Source organism: Melanerpes formicivorus, unplaced genomic scaffold (genome assembly GCF_026170545.1).
Source record: "Melanerpes formicivorus ecotype bairdi unplaced genomic scaffold, bMelFor1.0.p_v2 SCAF_51, whole genome shotgun sequence".
NCBI classification, from domain to species: domain Eukaryota; kingdom Metazoa; phylum Chordata; class Aves; order Piciformes; family Picidae; genus Melanerpes; species Melanerpes formicivorus.
In genome coordinates, this window is record NW_027142403.1 from 2,815,024 (window position 1) to 2,827,038 (window position 12,015).

Below are 12,015 nucleotides of genomic sequence, written 5' to 3' on the forward strand. Positions count from 1 at the left end.
GGGGTTTTTTTCTCTAAGTCCTTCAATTTCCTGTCAGCAGAAGGCTGTCTTTGACTGTATTGGAAGCTGAAATTCGCTCTCCTAGTAGAAGCTTAATGCTTTTGGCTTCGTTGCTGACTCCTGAAAATGTACTTTTCCTTCCTGTCTTCTGCTCAAATTCACTTAAGAGCTACATGGGGTTTTGCTAATTATGAATGGTTATGTTTACTTCAGCTGGAGGAGGATTTTGAAGGCTGAAAGGAAATTAGTGATCATCTTGTTAAGAAGGTTTGACTACATCTTAAGCTAACCCATTTTGAAGGCTAATTTGTGTTTGCACTTGAACAAGACAAGTGGTTTCAGGCTGAATTTTTGTTGAGACAAAGGAGGCATATTGGTGTGTAGGCTATTCATAGTTTCATAGTTTCATTCAGGGTTGGAAGGGACCACAAGGATCATCTAGTTCCAACCCCCCTGCCATGGGCAGGGACACCCCACGCTAGATCAGGCTGGACAGAGCCTCATCCAGCCTGCTCTTAAACACCCCCAGGGACGGGGCCCCAACCACCTCCCTGGACAACCCATTCCAGGGTTTCACCACTCTCATGGTGAAGAACCTCCTCCTCATGTCCAGCCTGAATCTCCCCACCTCCAGCTGCATTCCATTCCCCCTAGTCCTATCGCTACCTGAGAAGTATCCTGGAGTAAAAGCAAAAACAGTCCTACAAAAGTAAAAGCCTGGTGGTTGCTGTGGTAGAGGAAGATTCAACTTTGATTCTTTCTCTGCCTTGACTACACTGACTGTCAGTCTAACAGCATGGCTTCCTCTTGGAGGTAAACACACATGGGGGGGTCAGTCAAACACTGCAGACACATCCAGGCTCTATCAGCCACTCTGTCCTGTAAATTATCAGATTTACTAATAAAAAATGAGGGGAATTACCATTTTATTACATATTTTTAATACACTTTTATATTATTATATGTTCTCATAGTGTTGGTTTTTTATTGTGCGTGTGTATATGATTCAAAACTACCCTGCTCCCCCTCTCACACTGATTGCTTAGTTTGCAGGATAGCATCTTCGTTTCCTAAACATCCTACTTGCATTCTGCACAGTGACCTGAAGTTGGGTGTCTTCAACTGACTGAATTTACTGTTGGGTAGGAAGGGTGGTCCCTGTCCTGTCAAACCTGGTCCCCACTGTGGGTGTCCTCTGTGCCATGCTATGACTCACGTGAGAGCCTGTAATCAAGTTTTATGTACTATGCTTAATTTGGCTTTCCTTTTTTTGATGTCCTTGTTTCCTCTTTCTTGGCCAATATCTTGAGCAATGTCTGTATGTGAAGAGCAGTGCTGCCTGAAGCATGCTAAAACTGAACCCCACCCAGTGAGTCATGCTGTAGGATTTTCCATATCAGACTAATTTCTAAGATGTTTTGAGGTTTTTGGTAGCAAAGGAAGTAGCTGCCCTCCACCCAAAAAATATGGATGTTTAGAGGGCAGAAAAGAGGGATAGTGACTTAACCCTGAGTAGAGTCTATATGTGTGTATATTCTTTTTTTTCTTGCTGTGTCAGAATCTTTTGAAACCTCTTTCTTCCTAGAAGTTGTCTCACCTTCCTAAAGGAGGAGAGTAGTTGGTCTTTCACTGCTTTCCAATATGCTGCTTTGTCAGGTTGTTGACAGAAGTAAGTAGCATGATTATTCTTTTTCTAAGTGTAAACTGATGAAGGCCTTTTCCTTCTGACTGTAGTAGAAAAACAGAGGAGCAGCAGAACTGAAGAGAAGAACTTGCCAGTGGCTTCTGTCAGCACCATGGTATTATGACTTATGGTATTTGTAGCACAGGAACACTTAAGATCACAAAACCTGATGCTTGCTGACTCCTATGGGGTACTCTGCTTGGCTGGCTATCAAAGTGGTTGTATCTGAGGTTTGACCTGGGTACACTTGTAGCACTTGTACTGTATGTTAATCCTTCTCCTCTGTTTGGAACTAGTATTTAAAAATTCCTGTTGGAAGTGAAAATTGCTGCTGTAGGAACTGCTAGAAATGTACACAGTGACCTTAGTTGGAGCTTCTGGCAAGCCCTACATGGTCATTATCTGGATTTTGCCTTTACATCTGAACAGCTCCTGAGAAATTCTGCTCTGCTGAGTGCCTCTCCAACTTCATGTCTTAAAAGTTCTTGTGACACTCTGCTTGCCTTCTAGCTAACTGTATCTTGGTTTTGGGCCTTACTCTATTTCACAGGTGCTGCACACAGTGAAGAGGTAGGTGAAGTTTTGATTCTCCCAAATCTGAACCCAAATGGGATTTTACCACAGGAAATGGGTTATGATGCAAAGGGAATAACTTTAGAGATGTAAAATTACTATCAAAAGCTCTGCTCTAAAAACTTAAGATGCCTAATCCTCAATTTACATGGGAAGAATAAATAAACCTTGGTTTCAATAAAAAGGCAGAAAGAAAAACCATAGTACCTTCCAAGCACTGTATGGGAGGTGTGCTTGTGTATTTAGTCTTCTACAAGTCTAGGCAAAGTCTAAACTAAAATAGTGAAGGGTGAAAATAGTATTAAAGAATGATGGCAGTTTTGGCTTTGTCCTTCTGTGGATGGCTTTTTTGGTGGGGAAATGTGGAGCTGGTTTAACCACCTTGTAACAGGCACCCTGATCCAGTGGTAGAGAACCAGAACACCTTGAATTTGGGTGTTGTAAGATCTGTAGGGACAGATGTAATTTAGTGTTTGTTATGGTAAAAGCTTAGTGATGTGATGCTTGCTTCCCTAGTGGAGAACAACCTTCTCTGCTAGTAACTTGTAAGAATTGTTGATAGAATGGTTTGGGTTGGAAGGGACCTTGAAGATCGTCTAGTTCCAACCCCTCTGCCATGGGCAGGGACACCTTCCACTAGACCAGGTTGCTCAAGGCCTTATCTTACCTGGCCCTGAACACCTCCAAGAAGGAGTATGCACAGCATCTCTGGGCATCCTCTTCCTGTGTCTCACCACCCTTACTGGAAAGAATTTCTTCCTAATAATCAGTCTTAATCTCTACCCTCCTCAAGCTTCAATCCATTCCTTCTCATCCTGTTGCAACAATCTCCCTGGAGCCTTCTCCAGGCTGAACAGCCCCAGATCTCTCAACCTGTCCTTCTAGGGCAGGTGCTTCAGCCCTCTGATCATCGTGGCCATCCTCTGCACCTATTCTAGCAGTTTGTTCTCCTTTTCACGGGGGGCACCAGAACTGGATGCAGTACTCTAGGTGGGGTCTCATAGGGGCAGAAGGGGAGAATCTCATCCCTTGTCCTGCTGGTTTCAGTTCTTTTGGTACAGCCCAGGAGATGGTTTCCTTCTGGGCTGCAAGCACACCTTGCCAGCTCATGTTGAGCTTTTTGTCAGCTGCCAACCCTGAAGTCTTACCTCCTCCAGACTGCTCTTGAGCCACTCCTCACCCAGCCTGAATTTGTTCTAAGTCTGCTTTTTAAAGCAAAACCCCCAAGCAACAACAAAAAAGTACAAAGCTACCCTGGATTGTAGAAAATGCAACTTTAAAAAGGAGAAAAACCTTACCCAAAGGATCATCACTATTGTTGGAAGAAGGTATGCATACAGCTTGTTATGATCCACTTTCAATTCTAATAAAGGCTTATGATAAAAAGATGCAAATCTTCCTGCAAATCCTGTGCCTGGTTGCCATCCTGGTGTGGATCCTGATGTTTTTTGCTAGCTTACTTCTCGACAGGAAAACAAAAAAGCCAACTTGAATATGCTGCTAGACTAATTGAGCCTGAGGGCAGCTGGCCTGATTTAGCATATCAGCTGTAAGCCTGGGCAAATAAAGAAATCTCTTAGTAAAGAAGACAAACAGAAACTCAGAGAACACAAACATGGTTTGGAGTGGGAGTAAAATTCTTTGTGGAGCCAAACTGAAAACTTTCTGGCAAAAATTAAATGGAAAATCAAGAAAAGGCTTATGTTGAGTCAGTCCAAAATGTAGAGTCAGGCATTGTTAATGTAGCTTTTGAAGGGAGGAAGCTTGTGTGTCCTCTTTTTGTTCCTTAAAATGCAGCATTATTATTATTTTTTCAGGCCAAAAAGCCTGGGTTAGGCAATTTTTTTTTTAAGTACTGAAGTTAGATTTTACAGTATTTGTGCAGTTCACACAGTACTTTGTAACTGGTGTTTGAATTTACCATTTCTGTGCAAATGGTTTTGAGTCCTGCTACATAAATGGCTTTGACAAACAATGACTTGGAAAAACACCCATTTATAATCAAGGACATTTGCTTTCCTGCTAAGGAAAAATACAAGTTTACAAAATGTGGATGTTTGTAGGTTTAAGTCAGCAGGGTTGTGTATCTTCTGAAGCCTTTAGTTCCAGAGCAGTTTGAAACACTGTCCTGCATTCTTACTGCCCTGTAGTCTGAATGACCCCAGGAGTAACACAGCCTGCTTCCCTTTAACAGTTGTGCAGACTGTGTTCTTAGATGAGCTGCCATCATATACAAAACACATCAGCTTCTTCAAGGGGAATATGTATTTATCTCAAGAAAGCCCGAGTTTCTGAGCCACCTTTTTGCCTGCTCAAGTGGTTTTTGACCTAGTGCATCTACTTTACACTTCTAAGATGAGCCATGTCACAAATGAACCTCTCTTGGCTTTGGAGCCTTCTTGCAGAAGTGAAGATATTTATACAATGGCTTCAGTTCCAAGTTGTGTCTGGCAGATTTGGTGAGTGCCTCCTCTGTCTTTTACCTGCTTCAGAATGGGTTCACTGCTGATCAATAATTAACTCTTTGTTTGCCCAGGAAAGTCCTTTCACCCTGCACTAAATATAAATATGCTTGTTTGGACCATTGTGCATCGATTTGTGTATTTGAAGGAGAGAGAGAGAGACCTGCACTAGTGCATTATTAGCAGTCCAGTATTAGCCATTAAAACTGCTTGACAGCTTTCTCTTCTATTACTTGTAGTGATAGGATGAGAGGGAATGGCATTAGACTGCATAGTAGGAAGAAATGCTTTACAGTGCAGATAGTGAGACAAAGGAACAGGTTGCCCAGGGGTGTTATGGATGCCCCTCTGCAGAGATATTCAAGGTCAGGTTGCACTGGGCCTCAAGCAGCCTGGTCTAGGGGTAGGTGTCCCTGCCAATGCCAGCCAGCGAAGTTTGGAACTAGCTGATCTTTAAGGTTCCTTCCAACCCTAACCATTCTACAAATCTATACTACCTCCCTTCCAGTCACTCTAATACAATTATCTTAACTGATGGGAGCCATCAGGATATGAGTGCCTGCAGTAGCATTTAGGACAGCATTTATGAAGTAGCATCAAGTTTATGGTAGGTCCTAATCTATAATTTGCAGGAAGCTGCAAATCACCACTTCACAGCTCCTCTGAAGAGTTACCTTTTTTAGTTGCTCAGACTGAGTCTAGGCATTTCTGGGTGAAAAAGTAGCAATCCCAGTTAGTTTTAAAGGTCAGCCTTAGTTTAGAACTGAGAGGATACTCTTCTAGCATATTTTCACATGTGAGGCAGCAAGAGTTACTGAATGTCAGAACAGCCTCTGATCTTCTCCAGTTAGAAGATGCAGAGCTGCTTTTAATGTTAAACTCGCTGCTTATACTCCTCTTCCCATGCTTTCTTTTCCTTTGGCATTTTGTTGTCAGTACATCCCAAAGATACTGCTTAGTTTTGGGAGTAACCCTTGTTACTGTGCTGCAGAGATTGTATGGACTAGACCTGTGCTTTCCATTCATGGCTTTTGCCTACAGGTCTTCTGCTGTTGCTGGTGATGAAATGTAAATGACTTTTGAACATGTGCATAAGCAATGAGAATAAAATACTGCATGTGCAGTATTGTGAAATAGAAAAATCTAAAAGTATAGCTCTACATAGAATGATCATAGAATCATTTGGGTGGGAAGGGACCTGGAAGGGACCTTAAAGGGACCATGGGCAGGGACACCTTCCCCTAGACCAGGTTGCGCAAGGCCCTGCTCACCCTGGCCTGGAACACTTTCAGGGAGAGGGCATCCACAGCTTCCATGAGCAACTTGTTCCAGTGTCTCACTGCATTCACTGTAAACAATTTCCTCCTAATATCCAGTCTAAATCTACCCTCTTTCAGCTGTCCCTCCTGGTCTGATCACTACAAACCTTTGTAGAAAGTCCCTCCCCAGCTTTCTTGTAGGTTGCTGTAGAGTGGAAAGCTGCTATATGGTCTCCCTGGAGCCTTTGCTGGGCTGAACAGGCAGCTCTCACAGCCTGTCTCCATAGGGGAGGTGCTCCAACCCTCTGGTTATCTTCATGGCCTTCCTCTGGACTCACTCCAGCAGTTTGATGTCCTTATGTTGCATGCACCAGTTCTGGATGCAGTAATATATGAATAGACAATAGAGTTGCATTGTCTTGGGAGACTTCAGCCTGAAGAATGTATTCCATGGTCACTTGTCATGTGAATTGGCAGGCAAACAATGCTAACTAAAAAAATAAATAAATTGGGTATGTGTTAGACTTTTCCCATGTCAGACAGAAGATAGAATTGGAGGTATTAAAAAGTAATGGTCAGGTGAAAAGAAACAAGACTATGGATTATTAATAATGATTTTTGGAACACTGTGGTACTTCCCAGATGCTAGAGAAGACCATGTCTTGGCAATATCTTAAAGAGAAGAAATCATGCTGACCTAGATGATTTCAGATGGTTCAAGTGGTGTGGGCAGAGAAGGTAAGGGAGAAGTTAATATTGGACTTTTTGTTCTTAAAAGATTAAAGAAGGTTAATAGGTGCTAATTAGTGTAGCTTAATAGAAAGCAGATTTGGTCTGATTTGATGGTCTCCTCTAAAACTGCAGGTGTTATCAGCCATCCTTGGAAAACTCATTTCACTGATGCACTGCATTTTTAATTTCTCTTACCATTTGATCAGCTAAGAAATTTGAAAACTAACCCCCCAAAATTAATCAAATGGATAAAAGTAGCTAATGTATCTCAGTCTTTGATGATTCCCAGCTCACTGTCACAAAGGAAGAGGTCTCAGCCACATATTCTGGGTATTAATTTTTAGCCTGCAGTATTTTAGCTTTTAGTACAGGGAATACTTAAGTATTAGAAACCTAGAATGGAAAATTCAAACATTTAACTCACTAACTAGAATTGCAGGGAGGCTTGGAGTCACCATCCCTGAAGGTGTTCAAGAAATGTGTGGATGTGGCACCTTGGGACACAGTTTCATGGCCATGGTGGTCTTGGGTTGGAGGTTAGACTTGATGATCTCAAGGATCACTTCCAACTGAAACAGTTCTATGATTCTGTGGTTCATTTAAAGTGTGTTGTAGTTCAGTGTTTTAAAGCCCAATGGATGGAGATTATCAGATCAGAAACTGGTTCATGGTTGAGTACAAAGATGCCTGGTATTTTCTCTGTGCTTCTGTACAGATGTTGAAGAACTGGAAATGAGACAAGCCAACTTAAAAGTGAAGATAGTTTTGGTTTAACAGAATGTGCCAGGCACTTCATCAGTTGCTTCCTGTCAGTTCTGAGTCACAGGAAGGAATTGTCCATCTTGCCAGAGATTTTTTTTCCACAAAATCTAAACTAGAGGCATTTTCACACCAAGTATCAAACTCTTAAACACCAGCACTGAAACGGATCCTGAGTCAGAGATTAGATTGGGACTACAGTAGAGAAGAGACAGATACTGTAACTTTTTAGTTAAGAGTTTTCATAGCATCATTAAGGTTGGAAAAGACCTCTCAGGTCATCAGGTCCAACCTTCTACCCAACACCTCCATGATTACTAGACCATATCCCAAAGTGCCACATCTAATCGTTTCTTTCAGGGACAGTGACTCCCACCACCTAGGCAGCCTGTTCCAATGCCTAACCACACTTTCAGCAAATGAATTCTTCCTAATATTCAATCCAGACTCCTGAAGTAGTTTACTAAGGATTATGATGAGTTCAGTAATCAAAACAATAATTAATAATGAAATACTGTTGGACTGTTTAATATTTTTCTTTTCAATTTCAGCACAACCATCCTTGGCCATCTTAATTATTGCTGGATTCTGGAACCTGAATCCTTTTCATGCATTATGCATGTGTCAAAGCATCTCATGGGAACAAGTGATCAACTCCCTACAGAGGCAGTAGGAGGTAATTTAAGCTCAGTTTGCTGCCTGGAGACTGTTCCATGAAGTCTGTAGCCTTATGTTGTCCAAATGATCGCTATTGTTTCTGGGTTTAGGCACCAAACTACTCTGGAGTTTGGTAGGGAGCATTCTGTTACTGGTATTCATCCATTATTTTTTTCCCCTCCCAGTCATCTTCTCTATTGCTTCTAAAGCCATGTGGTACATGTGGATGTGGCACTTCTTGATTTGATGGCCATGGTGGACTGAGGCTGATGGTTAGACTCTGTGATCTTAGAGGTCTCTTAAACTGAACCGATTCTATGGTGCTGCTTAGAATTAACCAAGCTTCCAGTTAGATCATTCTGCTGATGAACAATATATCAAACCTAAAACTGAAGATGCTTTGAAGTAGTCTGAGGAAGTGGAATTAATTTACATGGGGAGATAAGGTATTTTTGTCATGAAAACAAGCAAATATTGAAAAATTTGATGTGATCTATCCATGGGGAAAAAAATACAGGTAGGGACTTTTCTCTTTCCAGTGAACTCTGTGGGGTAAACACTCGTTGTTTGACAAAGTTCTCAGCACTTGTCAAAACAGGGAAATGTTTTTGGTGATATGGTTGACATTGGTAATTGGCTCTTCAAGAGGTATTTTCATAATCAGCTCTCTTTAGGTAAATGTCAACAGATGCTAATAAAGACTATAGATTAGAAGGAGTCTGACTACAGGCAAGTCTTCAGGTTGACCTGCCCCTGAGAAACCAACTTGTTATCCATTACCTGAGTGTGTAGCAGGAACCAAACCTAAGCTGACAACATGTTTAGAAAGGTTACTGAATTACTATGATCAGCGTGCAGTCTGTGTGCTGGATTTGAGGTTTAGATTTCTAAATCCAAATAGAAATCAAAATCTAAATAGATTTGGATCTTCTAGTCCCTGTATCTAATCCTTCAGCAGTTTGCTTTCTAAGTGGGAATGATTTCTTTGGAGGTTTATCGTCTTAACTGTGAAATTTTCATCAGTGCCAGCCATCTGCTGGGGTTCTGTTTTGTGGAAAGAGAAAATATGCCCCCTGGCCTCTTCCTAGCTACAGAAGTAAAATATCCTGTAATTTTAAGTAATCTAAGTAATTGTTTTCTGCCTCTGATATCCTACTGCTTCAGTAGGCACTGACCCAACCACAGGCTGTAGTAGGGCTGAAGCTGCTTCTGCTTGGTGCTTGTCTCTCACTGAAGATGATGTGGAGGAGGGGAGAGAAGGTAGTTTAAAGAGGTTTTTTTTACTGTCTATTGGATCCCTGTCAGCAAGGGGAGGAGGAGGAGGTGAAGAGCAATGACCTGAACATAGCAAATCCTGTTACCCTCTTGCATCATAATTATTTCATTTCTGAGGGGAAGTTAAGAGCAGCAACAGCAATAAAAGCAGCTGTTTCAGCCTTGTCTTCCAGAGCAGCATTAACAGGCATCTCTGTCATGACACTCCACTGCGTGCGCCTTTTCCTCTTGCTTCTGCTCGGTTCATGGTGGCCAGACTCAGCCAAGAGCGCGGTGGGAGCCGCGAAGGTGCGGGAGCACTACATAGCTGCTCAGATCACTAGCTGGACCTACACACCAGAGTCTGAGGAGAAGTCCAGGTAACAAAGTACAGGATAAGAGGGATGAAACTAATCCTGTTTTGTGACCAAGTATTTTATGTCTCCTATCTTCTGTGGAATTTTACAGCCTTATCTGTTGGCTTCAGCAGAACTTGCCTGGCTTTAAAAAGCATGGTCTGAACTGGAGCCAGTGAAGTATAAAAGCTCCTTTTTAATTTGCTTCATTAGTGGATGGAATTATTTTCTGTGTTTTCAGAGCACTTTTGCAGTTATGTCTCAGGACTTGCTTCTGTCATCTTCTGTGTGAGTTGATGCTGCTTGTTTAGTTTTTGAAATGTAACTGTTTTAGGTCTGTGTGTTTGGAGCAGTGCTGGCTTGTGCCAGGGTTTGGTAAGACTGCAAAAAACTTTCAGATGTTAGAATTTGCTGAAGGAACAAATCACTTCCAATTTGGATACTATCACTTTCACTTAAATCAGAGCCTGCTGAACTTTGGAACTAGCCGTGTTGTTTCTGAGCTGCTCCGTAGCCGTTGTGAAAAGTCCCTCCTGAGTCCTGCTGACTAAAGGTTGTAGAACCAAGCACTGCTATACTTCATTAAGAGAAAATACTAATTGCTTTTTTCCCAGATAGCATTGCAGGCTACACACATATGCAAATTAAGCATATAAAATAATTTGCACTGCTACTGTTGGGATTATAAACACTGCTAATGCAGTGTGCATTTTGCTTATACAGAAGCTGCACCACTTAGGCGTGGTCTAGAATTACGTTTAAGGCAGGCTTCAATCTTATGCTGTGTTCACTGTACTCTATGCACAGCTTTTATTTGTTCATGAAGTAGCATGAAACAGTACTAATTATTTGTTTTCCTGCACTGAAGGGTGCATTTGAATATGACTGCAGGGGGTTTATGTATTTGCTTGCTTTGGTTTTGTTTGGTTTGTGATTTTATTCCTTCAAACCTGTGCTGCATTTCTGGATGTTATGTAAAGGACATTTCCAGTTCATAGAATGATGGAATGGTTTGGGTTGGAGGGGGCCTTAAAGCTCAGCTAGTTCCACCCCCTCTGCCACATGGGCAGGGAGACCTTCCATTAGACCAGGCTGCTCAAGGCCCTGTCCAACCTGGCCTTGAACACATCTAGAGAGGGAGCATCTAAAACCTCGCTGGGTAACCTGTTCCAGGGTCTCACCACCTTTACTGTAAAGAATCTCTTCCTAATATCCAGTCTAAACCTACCTTCATCCAGCTTAAAGCCATTCTCCCTGGTCCTATCAGTACAAACCTTTGTAAACACCCTGTGATTACCCAGGAAGTTTTAATATACAATGCCTATTGAGATACCTTCCATAAGTATTTAGAGCAAGTCACTCATGTATCAACTGGATCTGATGAACTTTGTAGTGCTTACAGAAATATAACTTAAAAAAGCAACACCAAAACCAACCAACCAAAACAATAAAAAACCCAAACTAACAACAAAAAAAAGGAAAACCCAACCAAACAACAAACAGTAATTAAAAACAGACAAAACCCCCACCAAACACAAACAAAACCTCAAACCAATTGAATAAAACAAACCCAGACCACAAAGATGCTCCCTAAACAAGAATTAGTGCCTTGGATCCCAAGGGCCTTTTGGTATGTACCTTGCTCTGATTTCACAGTATCACAGTATCACTAAGGTTGGAAAGGACCTCGAGGATCATCGAGTCCAACCTATCAACACAGACCCCATGACTAGACTATGAACGCCTCCAGGGATGGTGACTCCACCACCTCCCTGGGCAGCACATCCCAATGACGAATGACTCTCTCAGTGAAGAACTTCCTCCTCACCTCGAGTCTAAACCTCCCCTGGCGCAGCTTGAGACTGTGTCCCCTTGTTCTGGTGCTGGTTGCCTGGGAGAAGAGACCAACCCCTTCCCAGCTACAACCACCCTTCAGGTAGTTGTAGAGGGCAATGAGGTCACCCCTGAGCCTCCTCTTCTCCAGGCTAAACAACCCCAGCTCCCTCAGCCTCTCCTCATAGGGCTGTGCTCAAGGCCTCTCCCCAGCCTTGTTGCCCTTCTCTGGACACGTTCAAGTGTTTCGATGTCCTTCCTAAACTGAGGGGCCCAGAGCTGGACACAGTAGATGCTGAACTTCTAAATACAGTGTAAAAATCCGATACTCTTCTGCTTTGGGTTCTGAAAAAACTGAAGGGAGGCGGAAAAAAATCCCCAGATTCTTCCTGAAGCATTTCCTTAATTTCCTAGTTATACAGGCTGGAAAATATCCCTTAGGTCTC

General features: G+C 42.3%; 1 protein-coding gene across 1 annotated transcript in view; it reads left to right on the forward strand.

Moving 5' to 3' along the window:
* The first annotated feature begins 9,299 nt into the window (after positions 1–9,299).
* The window catches only part of F5 (coagulation factor V), a 44,094-nt gene continuing 41,378 nt past the window's right edge, over positions 9,300–12,015 (forward strand). Inside the window, exon 1 of the mRNA XM_068160630.1 lies at positions 9,300–9,760. Within this exon, the coding sequence (XP_068016731.1) occupies positions 9,600–9,760 (161 nt within the window). The 5' untranslated portion in view covers positions 9,300–9,599. The remainder of the gene's footprint in view (positions 9,761–12,015) is intronic.